Here is an 18246-nt window from a genome sequence, read left to right as displayed (position 1 = left end):
TTCTGGCGAGCTGCTCACTGACACAAATTAGAAAGCCATTCGGGGACGGACCTGGGTGAAGCTAAGCGCCACGTCCAGCGCTGGGTTCCCCCTACATCCCTCCCAATATAGGAAAAGAGACAGAAGAGGGCAGCAGCCAAGCAGAAACGCCCAATCAGCCGTCTTCACCCGCCTCCCCTGAGCCAGGTTTCGGGGAGCCGCCCCCTAGCCCTCACGTAGGCCCATTCCCACCCGCCCCTGCCCTGGGCCCGCGACCTCAGGGAGGAGGGGACGACGGCGGCGAGCGCCCCCCACCGGCAGCAGGCGCACCTCCCCGGGGGCAGCCGTAGCCGCGGCCCGCGGGGCCCGGGCCTCCCCGGGAGCAATAGGCTATCGATTCAGCTGCCTGTCGCTAGGAGCCCCGGGAGAGCGAGGCCTACACCGCCCGGCCGGAGCCCCGGCCTCGATTTCGCCACTTTCCCCAAACCAGAGGGAGAGCCCGGGGGCAACCAGGCCCGTCTGGGCGAGAGGGAGGAGAAGCAGAGACCACTTGCAACAGCGGCCGCGGGAAACGGGGTGCGGGGCGCCGGGCTCCCGCCAAGAAGTCTCCCGGGGGTCCCCCACCCTACCCCCTGCCTCGCAAGTTGCGCATTCAAGTTCAGGCTGGTGCCCTTTAGCCTCCACAGCCCTCGCCACTCTCGAAACCGTATTAAAAACAAGACGCAGAAGAGGCCACAACCGAACGAAAGGCGATGGTGCTGGGCCTCTAAGAGCGCCGAGGGGGGCGGCCCACAGCGACCCTACCGCCCCAGTCACTTCCCCTCTGCAGACCCCGCCAGCCGCCGGGTCGCAGCCCCAGGTCCCTCGGCGTCCGGGTCTGTCACCGCCCGCTTCCCAGCCCCAAGACCCCCCCTTTTCCTTAACGCCGGCGACGGGGGCTCCAGCTCCCCCTTGCCTCCGGCGCTCCTCGGCCTCCTCCCCCTCCACATCTCCAAAATGCCCCCAGCACCTTTTAAAGTACGCGGAGGAAGAGTTTGCCGTCAAACTTTGTCGAGCGGTAACCTCGCCCCCCCTCCCCGACCTACACTTTCAGGGCAGGCATCAGGAGAGATCACTTTGCACTTGGGATAAAGCGAATTAAGGAGCTGTCAACCATTTTAGGTCTTTTTTATAGAAGACATCCTCTCCTTCCCCTCCCCCTGCAATGGTTTTAATTTGACACCAAACCTTCCCACCGCAGAAGGGGGTAGAGAAAGGGAGGGGGTGGGGACAGAGGGCAGGAGGAGGGTGACGGGGGAGAGCGAGAGGGGGAGGCTGGGAGGGTGCGGGTAGGCGCGGGGAGGGGAAGGGGGTTGATTTACCTGAGACCAGCCACTGGCCTCCATTGTTGGAGAATTCAATGGCATTGACACAGCCGAAGTGGCCGAGGAGGTCCTTCTTGTAGAGGTTTCTGCAGCCCCGCAGGCGTCTCCTCTGAAAGTCCTGAGTGAGCAGGGGGTCCCCATGCAAGCCCCGCTGGGACAAGAAGCCCACCACTGACCTCATGCTGCCCCCCAGGCCAGCTCTCCTCTTCATGCTGGAACCGCCGCCGCCGCCGCTCGCGCCGCCGCCCCTCCCTCGGCCTCACGCGCGGCCGCTGCTCCCCCCACCCGGCCCTCCCCCCGCGCTGCGATCCGGATGGTTCTTTAACCAGCCATGGCAGGCAGAGCGAGGTGTGCAGACACTCGGCGGCGTTCGCGGCTTCCTGACGGTCCCCTCCCTCTCCTTCCCCCCGAGGCTCCTCCCTCTGCCTCTCCGCCTCCTCCAGCAGCTGATCCTCAGCTGCCGCCGCGCTTCCGCGATGCGCGGCCCTTCCGCCGGCTGCGGGGCCCCGAGAACGCGGCGTCGGCGCCCCTCCCCCCCGCGGGGGCCTGGCCGGAAGAACGCCGGCGGCCGGCCCGGAGACCACGGGCGCCGGCTGCTTTCCCAGTTCAGCCGCTTCCCGCCTGGGGACCTGGGTGGCGTCGGGCGGAGACCCCGCTGCACCCCAGCGCCCTGCACTCCGCGGAGTTGAATGCGCCTAACAATCCGAGTGGCCGCCGGGCTTCGGCTCGCCTTCCTCCCGCGGGGACCCGCGGGCCGGCTGTTGCTGGGAGCCGAGCGCCCGTACGAGTTCGGGGAAAATGCGGCTGGAGTGGGGGAAGGTGCGGGCGGGGGCTCCGGTCCTCCTCCCTCTGCTGGCCTCTGCCTTGGGCAGTCCGGCCCTGCCCGAGGCGGGGGAACCGGGAGGTAGGGCCGCACACTTGGAGGAAGGTTGCCTGGGGGTTTTGTTCGCGCACCCGCCCCTTCCCCTCTCCCGGTAAATGTTTAACACCACCGCTCCTCCCCAAGTCCAGTTCTCTAACTCTCCCTTCCTCCGGTCCTTTAGTTGAAAAAGGCTAAATTGTTCCGTCTGGCAGATTAAATAGAGTGGTACATGGGGGAGAAAGAGAAAGGGATAAAGAAGTAGGAAGAAAATTGCCAAAACCGAGTTGATGAAGTCCCGAGAAGCACGAGGTACTTCTCTCCGTTCCAGATAAATTTGCACGACACAAGAAGCGTGATTTGAAACTAACGATATATGTTATTTAATTGGGTGCGGTGAGCTCCTCTTAAAGGTCTCGAGGGGGGAGCGCTAAGGTTGGACAGCTGTTAACCAGCAGCTGCGCCCCAGGCCAGAAGTGGCTGCACTTCAGTAGGATGGGAGTCACCGCGTTGACCCTAGTGGGTGTTAAGTGCTTTGGAATTCTACCAGATAGTTAAAAGTCCCCTTTTCGATGTATTATAGTACTTTTCCTGGAAGCTATCCTCTGTCATTAAGTGGTAATAAGCTACTGAAATAGGCACTTGTCGGTTTTGCCCTTTCAAGTTAGCAGGACCAGAGATGGCACAGGAGCAGTTGAGCAGAATCATTGAAAGATGGGCTGTACATCTCTGATCTGGGGAAGATAATAATAATTTTTTAAAAATAGGCTGAACATGGAAAAGGTTTACCCGTCAAACAAAATTATTTACTTCTACTTTTTGTTCAGTGACAATAAGATTAATCGTACCAATAACAAATATACAAGTGTTTCATATAAAAGTACATATTCTAGCAAACATTACTAAACAAACCAAATTCCATCCGAACTTGTGGGAAAGGGCAAAAAGTAAATTTTTAAAAGAAAGAAATCAAATTCCAAAAATGTGAATTTTAATGGAATATTGTTCCCCTAAATGGGAAACTATGTGGTACTTAAAAGGTTTTATCCTCAGGATGCCTTCTAATAATCCTTTGTGTTTATTTATTATAATCACCACCTGAAAATTAGTAGCAGTATACTAGCTTTATTAGAGATGTATAGCACCAAATATCCTTCTGTCATAGCAATGTCAAAATGTGTAATTAATCATTTATTTTCGTGATGAAATGAGTCTCCCCACTCTGCTGTAAGTTCTCTGAGAGCAGGGACTACGTCGGTTCCGCTCAAGGGTGTATGCCTGGAGCCAGCACTTGCTGGCACTAGTGGCCACTTTAATACTTGCTGAATTCATGAATGAACTTAGGGAATGGGGAGGAGTTTGAAGGGAAAGGTCGTGCTTTCGGGTTTGGATATGTTGAGTTTGACCTGTTTCATTCCAGTGGAATCCACTCGTTCCAAGGCCAGTTTCCCTGCTCACTGTTCCTTTGCTTGGCATACTCAGTCCACACATTCAAAACCCCCTCTGACTTCTTCCAGTTAATAGGCCATCATTTATACCTATTTGCCTGGGGTGGGGGAGATTTGTTCGAAGTGGCCTTTACTGTGGCAGTGTATAATACACACCCTCCTCTGCCCTCTTAAGCACATACCCCCTTCTTTACAGTTTTTACTGAATTCCTGGAAAAATTGTCCCATTTACCTCAGCATAAAAATAGACCAGCATCTGGTCACATGCCAGCCCAAATCTAGGACTTTGCTGGAAACTTCCTTAACTGTTGGGTGACCAACAGTGATAGAAAGGTAGGACCACCTAGTCTGTTTATATCCTGCTGCTAGTCTGGCCAGATTTTTATAAGCCTGAATGAAATATCTTCCTATTCCTATAATTAGGAGTTGTCGGATAAAATGGAGGATACCCAATTTGGTATGAATTTCAGATAAATAATGAATGTTTAAGTATACCCCATGAAATATTTGAGATATACTTCTTATTGTTTATTTGAAACTCGAATTGGGCATCCTGAATTTTTTATTTGCTCAATCTGGCCACCTACTTATAACCAACTTCAAAAGATCAAACCCCATCATATCAATTTGCTTTTATTAGGAATTTAACATAGTCCCTTGTGTCATTTATTGCAAACTAATAATATGGTACATAACTACATACCACAAACTTTTTTTTTTCACCACACCTGTAACAAAACTGCAATACCACAAACATTTAATCAGCTTTGATGACCACATGAGCTTTGTCTTTTTCATATAGGCATTTATAGTGAAAAGGCCAGTGTACTTAGCTTTAAAATAGCAAATGAAATTACTTCTGAGTAAATTGAACCACTGCAGAGAATGTGTGGAGGAAGAGGGAGAAGAGTGAAAAACTCGTATTTTTCCTTCCTAAACCCAGAAACTTATGTGTATTAACATTCATACTTAGGAATCCTTGAAACACTGATTTGGAAATTCATTCTGGAAAAACAAAGGTATGGAAATTGCTTAACCCAAGAACTCTTAATTGCTTCACCATGGGTTGAATACTGGTCAAATGTAGAATTCCCAGAAATGTATTTACTCTTTGACTTCTATTTTGTTTGACTCCAATATTGCTGAAGAAAGAGTAAGGAATCTTTAAAAACTGATTGAATGCTAAGGAAATGCTCAAACATTAGAAACTGTGTTTTTAAAATTTATTTATTTATTTTGAGACAGGGTCTGTCTCCGTCACCCAGGCTGGAGTGCAATGCTGTGATCTTTGCTCAGTGCAGCCTTGACCTCCCGGTCTCCAGTGCTTCTCCTACCTCAGCCTCCTGGGTAGCTGGAACTACAGGTTCACACTGTCACACTCAGCTAATTTTTGTATGTTTTGTAGATGGGGTTTCTCTATGTTGCCCAGGCTGCTCTCAAACTCTTGGCTCAAATGATCCTCCAACCTTCACCTCCCAAAGTACGGGGATTATAGGCGTGAGCCACCTAGCCTGGCTGTTTTTTTGTTTGTTTGTTTGTTTGTTTGTTTGTTTAACTGAGAAAATACTAAGCCCTTCTGAAACTTTTATTAAATCTTAGCATATTGAGTACTACATATGGATACTAATATGCTCAGAAATTTTTTATTCAAAATATTTTCAACTTTAAAATAACCACTATTCATAAAAAGAGATGTTAATTCATGCAGAGATCGATGCCTCAAATATACATATGATTTAACTGTAACATTTATTTTTAACTTTTTAAAGACAGGGTCTCTCTGTTTCCCAGGCTGGTGTGCAGTGGTAAAATCATAGCTCACAGCAGCCTGGAACTCCCAGACTCAAGTGATCCTCCCACCTCAGGCTCCTGAGTAGTTGGGACTACAGGTGTAGGCCACCATGCCTGGCTAATTTTTTAAAAAATGTTTTACCATTTTGTCGCTCAGGCTGATCTTGAACTCCTGGCTTCAAGCTATCCTCCTTGTCCTCCCAAAGTGCTGTGACTACAGGCATGAGCCACCTCGGCCTGTCAACATTTAAATTTTAAAAGGTAAATTATTTATTGGTCATCTCAAATAGACAACAGACACTTTTAATGTTGAGGAGAAACAAAATTTACTTAAATTCGTATTCTTCCAACAAGATCTATAGGACATATAGCTTTTCATTTTGTATAACTTTATTGAGATACAATTGACATAAAATTCACCCTTTTATAATGTACAATTCAATGGTTGTTAATATATGCACAAAGTGGTATAACCATCACCATCTAATTCCAGAACATTTCACCACTCCAAAAAAGAAACCCCATATACGTTAGCAGTTGCTCACCATTACTCCCTCCCCTCAGCTGCTGACAACCACTTATCTAATTGCTATCTCGATGGGTTTGCCTATTCTGTATTTTTTTTTTTTTTTTGAGGCAGAGTCTGGCTCTGTCGTCAGGCTGGAGTGCAGTGGCATGATCTCAGCTCACTGCAACCTCCACCTCCCAGGTTCAAGCGATTCTCCTGCCTCAGCCTCCCCAGTAGCTGGGATTACAGGCATGCACCATGACACCCAACTAATTTTTTATATTTTTGGCAGAGACATGGTTTCCCCACGTTGGCCAGGGTGCTTTCAAACTCCTGACCTCAAGTGATCCACCTGCCTCAGCCTCCCAAAGTGCTGAGACTACAGGCATGAGCCACCATGCCTGGCATATTCTGCATATTTCATAGGAGTGAAATAATATGTATGGTCTTTGTATCTGGCTTCTTTCATTTAGCATAATATTTTCAAGGTTCATCCATGTTGTAGCATGTGTCAGTACTCCATTATTTTTTTAGACCAAATGATATTCCACTATATAGATATACCATATTTTGTTTATCTGTTCATTAGTTGATGGGCATTTGGGCTGCTTCCACTTTTTGGCTATTATGAATAATAATACCACTATTAACAAGTGTGTACAACTTTTCTGTGGGTGTATGTTTTTATTTCTCTTGGGTATTTTATGTAGTAGGACAATTTTAGGGTTATATGGTAACTTTATGTTTAACTTTGTGAGGAAGTGCCAAACTTTTGCATATCAGCTGACCATTTTACATTCCACAGGTTGTATGAGGGTTCCAATTTATTTATTTATTTATTTATATTTTTATTTATTTATTTTTTTGAGACAGAGTCTCACCCTGTTGCCCAGGCTGGAGTGCAGTGGTGCAGTCTCTCAGCTCACTGCAACCTCCGCCTCCCGAGTTCAAGCAATTCTCCTGCCTCAGCCTGCTGACTGGCTGGGATTACAGGCACGTGCCACCACACCTGGCTAATTTTTGTATTTTTAGTAGAGACAGGGTTTTGCCATGTTGGTCAGGCTGGTCTTGAACTCCTGACCTTGTTATCCCCCTGCTTCAGCCTCTCAAAGTGCTGGGAGTATAGGCGTGAGCCACCACGCCTGGCCGAGGGTTCCAATTTTTTTACATCCTTGCCAATTATTGTTATTGTCCAACTTTTTAAATTATGACCATACTAGTAGGTGAAGTAGTCTCTCATTATTGTTTTGATTTGCAATTCCCTGATGTCTGTTGATGTTGAGCATCTTTTCTTATGCTTATTGGCCATTTGTTTTAGTTTGTTTGAGTTGGAGTCTCGCTATGTCACCCAGGCTGGAGTGCAGTGGTATGATCTCGGCTCACTGCAACCTCCATCTCCTGGGCTCAAGCGATTCTTGTGCCTCAGCCTCCGAAGTAGTTGGAATTATAGGTGTGCTCCGCCGCACCCAGCTATTTTGTATATTTTTAGTAGAGATGGGGTTTCACCATGTTGCCCAGGCTGGTTTGGAACTCTTAGGCTCAAGCGATCCACTTGCCTTGGCTTCCCAGAGTGCTGGATTACAGGCATGAGCCACCAAGCCCAGCCTTATTGCCATTTGTGTATCTTCTTTGGAGAAATGTCTCTTTAGACCTTTTGGCCACGTTAAAAATTGAATTGTCTTTTTATTGCTGAGTTGTAAGAGGTTTTTTTACATATTCTAGATGTAAGTCCTTTATCAGATATTTGATTTGCAAATACTTTTTCCCATTCTTTGGTTGTCTTTTCACTTTCTTGATTGTATTCATTGAAGCACAAAAGTTTTTAATTTTGACAAGCTCCAGTTATCTGTTGTTTTCTTATGTCACTTGTGCTTTTGGTATTGTATGCCTAATCCATGGTCAATTTTTTTAAGAAGAAACCACTGCCTAATCTAAGGTTACAAATATTTACTTCTATATTTATTCTAAGAGTTTTATACTTTTTAGCTCTCACGGTTATGTCTATGATCCAGTTAATTTTGTGTATGGTGTGAGGTAGAGGTTCAACTTCATTATTTTGCATGTGGACATCCAGCCATCCCAGCACCACTTGTTTAGGAGATGATTCTTTCCTCCATTGAATTGCTAAATGTATAGAAATACAACAAATTTTTTTATATTGATCTTGTACCCTGCAAACTTGCCTAACTCATTTATTAATCTTAATTGTTTTTTATGACTTCCTTAAATGTCCTATATACCAGATCATGTCATCTGTTAATAGAAATAGTTTCACTTCTTCATTTTCAATCTGGATGTCTTCTACTTCTTTTTCTTACTTAATTGGCTTGGCTAAAAACTCTAGCACAATGTTGAACAGAAGTATCAAGAGCAGACATCTTGCCTTGTTTCTGATATTGAGGAAAGTTTTAGTCTTCTAGTTACCATTAAATATTATATTAGCTTTTGATTTTACATAGATACCATTTATTAGGTTGCAGAAGTTTTCTTCAATTCCTATAGAATTTTTTTTATCATGCAAAGGTGTTGGATTTTGTCAAGTGTTTTTTGTGTGTTGAAGTGAGATGATCATATGGTTTTTATCCTTTATTCTATTAATATAGTATATTATGTGGATTGATTTTCATATATTAAGCCAATTTTTCATTCCTGAAATAACCCTATTTGATCATGGTGTATAATCCTTTTTGTATGTTGCAGGATTCACTTTGCTAGTATTTTGTTGAGGACTTTTTGTGACTATATTCATAAGGAATTTTGGTCTATAGTGTTTGTTTCTTGTGATGTCTTTGTGTGGTTTTGGTATTAGGGTAATACGGCTTCATAGAATGAGTTGGGAAGTCCGTCCTTTGTTTTTTGCATGAGTTTGTGAAGGATTAATGTTAATTCTTTTATAAACATTTGGTAAAATTCACAAAGGAAGCCATCTGCCCTGGGCTTTTGTTTGTGGGAAATTTTTTGATTATTGATTCAATCTCTTGTTATACTTCTGTTCAGATTTTTTATTTCTTTTTATTCTGTTTTGGTAGTTTGTGTGTTTCTAGGAATTTGTCCGTTTTATCCAGGTTATCTAATTTGTTTTCATGTTCACAGTGTTCCCTTACAATCCCTTTTATTTCTGTAAGGTTAGTGGTGGTGTCACCTCTTTTATTCCTAATTTTAGTAATTTGAGTCTTCTCTCTTTTCTTGGTCAGTCTAGCTAAAGGTTTGTCAATTTTGTAGATATTTTGAAAGAACCTACTTTTGGTTTTATTGATTCTATTGTTTTTCTCTTCTCGATTTCATTTGTTTCTGCTCTGGCCTTTACTGTTTCCTTCCTCCTGCTTGCTTTGGTCTTAGTCTTCTGTGTCTAATTACTTAAAGTGGAATATTATGTTTACCCTAGAGTAGTATAACCATGGAAAATATCCTTCAAACATGAAGGAGAAATTCTTTCCCAGACAAACAAAAGCTGAGGGATTTCATCAACACCAGACCTGTCCTACAAGAAATGCTAAAGGGGGCTGGGCACAGTGGCTCATGCCTGTAATCCCAGAACTTTGGGAGGCCGAGGTGGGCAGATTGCCTGAGGTCAGGAGTTGGAGACCAGCCTGGCCAACGTGGTGAAACCCCATCTCTACTAAAAATGCAAAACTTAGCTGGGCATGGTGGCAGGCGCCTGAAATCTCAGGTACTCAGGAGGCTAAGGTAGAATTGCTTGAACCCGGGAGACGGAGGTTGCAGTGAGCCAAGATCATGCCACTGCACTCCAGCCTGGGCAACAGAGCAAGACTCCGTCTCAAAAAAATAAACAAACAAAAAAACCAAAGAAATGCTAAAGAAGTTACTTCGAACAGAGAGAAAAGGATGATAATTAGCAACAAGTAATCACCTGAAGGTAGAAAACTCACTGGTAATGGTAGTACACAGAAAAACACAGAGTATTATAACACTGTAACTGTGTTGTGTAAACTACCCTTATCCTAAGTACAAAGATTAAACAATGAACCAATAAAAGTAATAACTACAACAACTTTTTGAGACATTCATAATATAATAAGATATAAATAGAAACAATAAAAAGTTAAAAAACGGGGGGATGAAGTTAAGGCATAGAGTTTTTAGTAGTTTTCTTTTTGCTTGTTTGCTTATGCAAACAGTGTTAAGTTGTTATCATGTTAAAATAATGGGTTATAAGATAGTATTTGCAAGTCTCATGGTAACCTCAAACCAAAAAACATGCAGTGCATACACACAAAAAATAAAAACAACCAGAAAACAAATACCAAAATGGCAGGAGTATGCCCTTACTTATCAATGACAACTTTGAATGTAAATGGAGTAAACTTTCCAATCAAAAGACACAGAGTGGCTGAATGGATGAAAAAACAAGACCCATTGATCTGTTGCCTACAAGAAACACACTTCACCTATAAAGATATACTAAGGGGTTGGAAAAAGATATTCCATGCCAATAGAAACCAAAAAAGAGCAGGAGGAGCCAAACTTATATCAGGCAAAATAGATTTCAAGACAAAAACTATAAGAAGAGACAAGGTCACTATGTAATGACAAAGGGATTGATTCAGCTTGAGGATATAACAAATTTAAATATAGATGAATCCAACACTGGAGCACCTAGATATATATGTAAATATTGTTAGTGCTAAAGAGAGAAATAAGCCCCAATACAATAATAGTTGGAGACTTCAACACCCCACTTTTGGCACTGGACACATCTTCCAGACAGAACATCAGCAGAGAAATATTGGACTTAATCTGCACTATAAACCAAATCTAATAGCTATTTACAGAACATTTCATCCAATATCTTCAGCATACACATTCTTTTCCTTAGCACATGTATTATTCTTAAGGATAGACCATATGTTAGATCACAAAACAAGTCTTAAAACATTCAGAAAAACTGAAATAAGATCAAACATCTTCCCTGACCACATTGCACTAGAAATTAGTAATGAGGAATTCTGGAAACTACACAAATACATAGAAATTAAACAACATGCTCCCAAATTACTGTGGGTCAATGAAGAAATTAAGAATGAAATTTAAAAAGTTCTTGTAACTGTGTCAGGCACAGTGGTTCACACCTGTAATCCCAGCACTTTGAGAGGCCAAGGCAAGCAGATCACTTGAGGTCAGAAGTTCAAGATCAGCCTGGCCAACATAGTGAAAACCAATCTCTACTAAAAATACAAAAATTAGTTGGGCATGGTGGCAGGCACCTGTAATCCCAGCTACTCGGGAGGCTGAGGCAGGAGAATTGCTTGAACCTGGGAGGCAGAGGGTGCAGTGAGCCAAGATGAAGCCACTGCACTCCAGCCTGGGTAATGGAGTCAAAAAAATAAATAAATAAAAATAAAAAAATTCTTGAAACAAATGATAAGGAAACAACATACCAAAACCTATGGGATACAGTAAAAACAGTACTAAGAGGGAAGTTAATAGTTATAAGTTCCTACATCAAAGAAGATAATAAGCTTAATCTAATGATGCATCTTAAAGAACTGGAAAGGCAAGAGCAAATTAAACCCAAAATTAGTAGAAGAAAAATAATAATAAAAATCAGAGCAGAAATAAATGAAATTGAATGGAAGAAAACAATTCAAAAGATAATGAAACAAAAAATTGTTTTTTGAAAAGTTGAACAAAATTGACAAACCTTTACCCACACTAAGAAAAAAAGAGACAAGATAGAAGTAAATTCAGAAATGAAAAAGGAGACATTACAAATGATATTGCAGAAACTCAAAGGATCATTAATGGCTACTATGAGCAACTATATGCCAATAAATTGGAAAATCTAGAAGAAATGGACAGATTCCTAAACACACACAACCAACCAAGTCTGAACCATGAAGAAATCCAAAACCTGAACAGACCAATAACAAGTAATTAGATTAAAGTCATAATAAAAAGTCTCCTAATAAAGAAAAGCCCAGGACCCAATGGCTTCACTGCTGAATTCTACCAAACATTTCAAGAAGAACTAATACCAATCCTACTTAAACTATTCCAAAAAATAGAGGAGGGGGGAATACTTCCAAATTCATTCTACAGGGCCAGTATTGCCCTGATACCAACATCAGACAAAGACACATTAAAAAAGGAAAACTACAGGGCGATATCACTGATGAATATTGATGTAAAAATTCTCAACAAAATACTAGCAAACTGAATTCAACAATACATTAGAAAGATCATTCATCATGACCAAGTGGGATTTATCCCTGGGATGCAAGGATGGTTCAACATATGCAAATCAATCAGTGTGATACATTATATCAAGAGAATAAAAGATAAAAGCCGTATGATCACTTCAATTGATAATAAAAAGCATTTGATAAAATTCAACATCTTTTCATGCTAAAAACCCTCAAAAAACTGGGTATAGACGGTACATACCTCAACATAATAAAGACCATGTATGACAGACCCACAGCTAGTATCATACTGAATGGGGAAAAACTGAAAGGCTTTCCTCTAAGATCTGTAACACAATAAGGATGCCTACTTTCACCACTGTTGTTCAACGTAGCACTGGAAGCCCTAGCTAGAATAATCAGACAAGAGAAATAAAGGGCATCTAAATTGGAATGGAAGAAGTCAAATTATCCTTGTTTGCAGATGATATGATCTTATATTTGGAAAAACCTGCAGATGCCATGAAAAAAAACTGTTAGAACTGATACATTCAGTAAAGTTGCAGGATACAAAATCAACATACAAAAATCTGTAGCATTTCTATATGCCAACAGTGAACAATCTGAAAAAGAAATTTAAAAAGTAATTCAATTTACAATAGCCACTAATAAAATTAATTACCTAGGTATTAACCAGAGAAGTGAAAGATCTCTACAATGAAAACTATAAAACACTGAAGAAAGAAATTTCGGAGGACACCAAAAACTGCAAAAATATTCCATGTTCATGGATTGGAGGAGTCAATAATGTTACTACCCAAAGCAATCTACAGATTCAATGCAATCCCTATCAAAATAAAATACCAATGACATTTTTCACAGAAATAAAAAAAAATTCTAAAATTTGTATGGGACCACAGAAGACCCAGAATAGCCAAGGCTATCCTAAGCAAAAAGAATAAAACCGGAAGAAGCACATTACCTGACTTCAAATTATACTACAGAGTGATAGTAACCAAAACAGCATGGTACTGGGATAAAAACACATAGACCAGTGGAACAGAATAGAGCACCCAGAAACAAATCCACACACCTACAGTGAACCATTTTTGACAAAGGTGCCAAGAACATATACTGGGGAAAAGACAGTCTCTTCAATAAACAGTGCTGGGAAAACTGGATGTCTACATGCAGAAGAATGAAACTTGACCCTTGTGTCTCACTGTATATAAAAATCAAATCAAAATGGATGAAAGACTTAGATCTAAGACCTCAAATTATAAAACTACTACAAGAGAACATTAAGGAAATCTCCAGGCCATTGGTCTGGGCGAAAATTTCTTGAGTAATATCCCACAAGCACAGGCAACCAAAGCAAAAATGGACAAATGGGAACACAGCAAGTTAAAAAGCTTCTGCACAGCAAAAGGAACAATCAATAAAGTGAAGAGATAACCTACAGAATGGGAGAAATAATTGCAAACTACCCATCTGACAAGCGATTAATAGCCAGAATATATCGGAAGCTCAAACAACTCTGTAGGAAAAATTCTAATAATTTGATCAAAAAATAGGCAGAATATTTGAATAGACATTTCTCAAAAGACATACAGATGGCAGACAGGCATATGAAGAGGTGCTCAACACCACTGATCATCAGAGAAATACAAATTAAAACTACAATGAGATATTATCTTACCCTAGTTAAAATGTCTTATATCCAAATGACAGGCAATAACAAATCCTGGCGAGGATGTGGAGAAAAGGAAACCCTAGTACACTGTTGGTGAGAATGCAAATTAGTACAACTACTATGGAAAACAGTTTGGAGGGCCAGGTGTGGTGGCTCGCGCCTGTAATCTCAATACTTTGGGAGGCCAAGGCAGGTGGATTTCTTGAGTCCAGAAGTTTGAGATCAGCCTGGCCAACATAGCAAAACTCCATCTCCACTAAAAATACAAAAATTAGCTGGACATGGTGGTGCATAGCTGTAAACTCAGCTACTCAGGAGGCTGAGGCACAAGAATCGCTTGAATGCAGGAGGCAGAGGTTGCAGTGAGCCAAGATTGTGCTACTGCACTCCAGCCTGAACCACAGAGTGAGACTGTCTCAAAAAAAAAAAAAAAAAAAAAAAGAAAACAGTTTGGAGGTTCCTCAAAATACTAAAGGTAGAGCTACCATATGATCCAGCAATCCCACTGCTGGATCTTTCATATACTGATTTCCTTTCTTTCTGACAAGAAAGGAAATCAGTATATGAAAGAGGTATCTGTACTCCCATGTTTGCAGCAGCACTGTTCACAATAGCTAAGATTTGGAAGCAATCTAAGTGCCCATCAACAGATGAATGGGTAAATAAAATGTGGTACATATATACAATGGAGTACTATTCAGCCATAAAAAATGAGATCCTGTCATTTGCAATAACGTGGATGGAACTGGAATCATTATGTTAAGTGAAATAAGCCAGGCACAGAACGACAAACGTTGCATGTTCTCCCTTATTTGTAGGATCTAACAATCAAAACAATTGAACTCCTGGACATAGAAAGTAGAAGGATGGTTACCAGAGGCTGGGAAGGGTAGTAGGTGGCTGGGTGCAGGGGAGGTGGGGGTGGTTATTAGTGAGTGCAAAAAAAAAATCATTAGAAAGAATGGATAAAACCTACTATTTAATAGCACAACAAGGGACTATAGTCAATAATAATGTAATTGTATATTTTAAAATAACCAGGCCGGGCACGGTGGCTCACACCTATAATCCCGGCACTTTGGGAGGCCGAGCCAGGTGGATCACCTGAGGTCAGGAGTTCAAGAACAGCCTGGCCAACATGGTGAAACCCCTTCTCTACTAAAAATACAAAAATTAGCCAGGCATGGTGGCTTACCATGCCTATAGTCCCAGCTACTCAGGAGGCTGAGGCACGAGAATCACTTTAACCCAAGAGGCAGAGGTTGCAGTGAGGCAAGATCATGCATGCCACTGCACTCCAGCCTGGACAACAGAGTGAGACTCAGTCTCAAAAACAAACAAAAATTAGCTGGATGTGGTGGCATGTGCCTGTAATCCCAGCTACTTGGGAGGGTGAGGCAGGAGAACTGCTTGAACCCAGGAGGTATAAGTTGCAGTGAGCCAAGATAAGTTGCAGTGAGCCAAGATCATGCCATTGCACTCCAGCCTGGGTTATAGAGTGAGACTCTATCTCAAAAAAATAAATAAAATAAAATAAAAACTAAAAGAGTTTAATTGCATTGTTTGTAACATAAAGGATAAATGGTTAAGGGGATGGATACCCCATTCTCCATTATGTGATTATTTCACATTGCATGCCTGTATCAAAAACATCTCATGTACCTGTAAATATATATATACCTACTATGTATCCACAAAAATTAAAAATGTAAAAAATAGGTGTTCATGGCCATTAATTTCTTCATAAGCACTGTTTTAACTGCATCCAAATGGTTTTTATATATTATGTGTTTGTTTTCACTTATCTCAAAGTATTTGCTAATCTTCCTTGTGATTTTTTTCCTTTACCCTTTGGTTACTTAAGAGTGTATTAATTTTCATGTTTGTGAATTTCTCACATTTCCTCTGTTGGTGATTTCTAATTCATTTTTAAAGCAGGCATTTTTCACAAGTCTTAAAGCACATTTCCAGGCTGCGAAGTAGTTGGATTCAGTTACTAAGGTCAGAAAGTTATTAATTACTAGAATTTTCTAATCACATTCCAACTTACTTTGCAAACATTTGGTTTCAGTTTGTCATGCATGTTTCTTCATGATGAATGAAGAAATCTACGTATCTTTATGGAGCGAAAGTGGACAGAAATTCTTTTTTTTTTTTTTTTTTTTTTTTTGAGACGGAGTCTCGCTCTGTCGCCCAGGCTGGAGTGCAGTGGCGCAGTCTCGGCTCACTGCAAGCTCCGCCTCCCGGGTTCACGCCATTCTCCTGCCTCAGCCTCTCCGAGTAGCTGGGACTACAGGCGCCCGCCACCACGCCCGGCTAATTTTTTGTATTTTTAGTAGAGACGGGGTTTCACCGCGGTCTCGATCTCCTGACCTCGTGATCCGCCCGCCTCGGCCTCCCAAAATGCTGGGATTACAAGCGTGAGCCACTGCGCCCGGCGACAGAAATTCTTAATGATCAGGATTACACATTTGATACTTATTCAATATTTACCTATACTATTCTATACCAACCGTCTGGGTTTGGTATATTTGGAGTTTTCTTGTCAAAATCATGAGCCAGCTTTAAAAACTTATTTGTTTTATTTTAGAGATGGGATCTCACTATGTTGCCCAGGTTAGAGTAGAGTAGCTATTCACAGGCGTGATGGTCATGCACTACAACCTTGAACTCCTGGGCTCAAGCAGTCCTCCTACCTCAGCCTCCCAAGAAGCTGGGACTGCAGGAGCATAGACTGTGCCCAGCTATTTTTATTTATTTTTAATTTTAGGACTCCACATACAACCCCTGGTGAAGGGACGCAAGGAACTCTTTAAAAAAGGTATTGGTTATTGTACCAGGTATGTAGTCATTTACCAAATATTTTTTTTTCCAGATATGGTCCCATGGATATATAATATTTATTGAGCATCTTCCATGTGTTAAACACTACTAAAATAATAAAATTGGGCAATGCCCCTCCCTAAAGTAAAATATGACCAAGGAGAAGTAGAAAGACTATGGTACTGAGATAAATTTGTACATAGGTAAATTTATATTGCCTTTATGGGTACAGTAATAATCAAGATTAAGACTTGCATTTCAGTTGTTGATAGAGAGGTGGTTGGTGAGGCCTCAGGCATGGATGAGAATATTCAGGGAAAATCTCAAGTGGAAAAAAAAAAGAGGGCCTAGGACTGAGTTTTCAGGGATGCTTAGGGTTGATGCTTGGGTACAGGAAGATAACTTACCAAGAAGTCAGAAGGAGTGACCAGAAGTATAAGAAAAAAGCTGAGAGAGCCTTGTGTCCCAGAAGCTGGGACAAATGAGCATTTCAAGAAAGAGGGAATGGTCAATTGTGTCAATTGTTGCTGACAAGTTAATAAGATGACTGAAAAATATTGGATTTGTTATACCAAAATCTCACCAGTGAGATACCAGTGATATCAACCAAAGCTCCTTCAGGAGTGTGATAGGGCAGGACCCCCAGGGGGAGCTGGCTGAACAGTGAGTGGAAGGATAGGAAATTGAAGGGGGTGTAGGATCCAAGAAGGGTTTTGTTTTGTTTAATAGAAGAAAATGAGACTATTTTAAAACCATTGAGAAGGACCTCATTCAGAGGGAAAAGTTGAAAATACATAGATGAAACCAAATCATATACACTTGGCCCTCCATATCCATGGGTTCTACATTTGTGTATTTGATCAACCGTGGATCAAAAATACTTGAAAGAAAAAAAAAGGATGCTTTTATCTGTACTGAACATGTATATTTTTCTTGTCATTATTCCCTAAACAACACAGTATTACAACTATTTACATAGCATTTGTATTATATTAGGTATTATAAGTAACCTAAAAATGATTTAAAGTATATAGGACGATGTGTGTACATAATATACAAATACCATGCCATGCTATATAAGGGACTTATTTGAGGTTCATTAGGGTTTGGGAGTTTCCAGGTGGATTAAATGGAAAAAAAATTGAGGAACAATAGAGTTTAGGGTTTTGGCAAAATAGTGAAATTATAGACCACAGAATCTAAGCTAGATCAGGAGGGAAAATTAAGAAAGGAATGGAAAGAGCTGATGAAGGTCAATGAATGAGGGTCCCAATGAGGTCAAAGGAAGTTTTAGGAGTAGTTAACAAATGTAGGGAAGGAAAAAATATATTTCCCTCACCCATCCTAGATTCATGGCTGAGGCTCCTGTAACAAAAAACAGATTAACAAGAGAAAAACACATAAGGAAATGAAGACAGTTAAACTTGTGTATTTTTATGCTAAATTTGATGAACAGTAGGTAGTCACGGAGAAATATAATTGGAAAAAGGAAGTATAATTTAATGGTAATAAACTAGGACGGGAGTTAGAAAAGCCTGTTTGTTCAGATTCTTCTCTGTGACCCTCTATCTTTGGAGATAAAAATGCTCCTTTCCTCCAGGTTAGGGTACTTCTCCAATGAAGGTCTTTTGTGTGTGT

The 18246-nt window shown here is 41.5% G+C and overlaps 1 protein-coding gene across 5 annotated transcripts in view; it reads right to left on the bottom strand.

Moving 5' to 3' along the window:
• Positions 1 to 1774, bottom strand: part of DCAF5 (DDB1 and CUL4 associated factor 5) — a 108490-nt gene extending 106716 nt beyond the window's left edge. The window contains exon 1 of one of the 5 annotated variants that reach the window (XM_055289033.1): positions 1341 to 1774. In XM_055289033.1, coding sequence (XP_055145008.1) covers positions 1341 to 1554 — 214 coding nt within the window. In that variant the 5' untranslated portion in view covers positions 1555 to 1774. Of the gene's footprint in view, positions 1 to 1064; positions 1186 to 1340 lie in introns of those variants that run through there. The other 4 variants (XM_055289038.2, XM_055289032.2, XM_055289035.2 and 1 more) reach the window with 4 other exon arrangements.
• Between the last annotated feature and the right edge of the window lie 16472 nt (positions 1775 to 18246).

Source organism: Symphalangus syndactylus, chromosome 8, assembly GCF_028878055.3.
Source record: "Symphalangus syndactylus isolate Jambi chromosome 8, NHGRI_mSymSyn1-v2.1_pri, whole genome shotgun sequence".
NCBI classification, from domain to species: domain Eukaryota; kingdom Metazoa; phylum Chordata; class Mammalia; order Primates; family Hylobatidae; genus Symphalangus; species Symphalangus syndactylus.
Note: the sequence above shows the minus strand (reverse complement) of the source record. Positions and strands in the feature narration are given on the sequence as shown.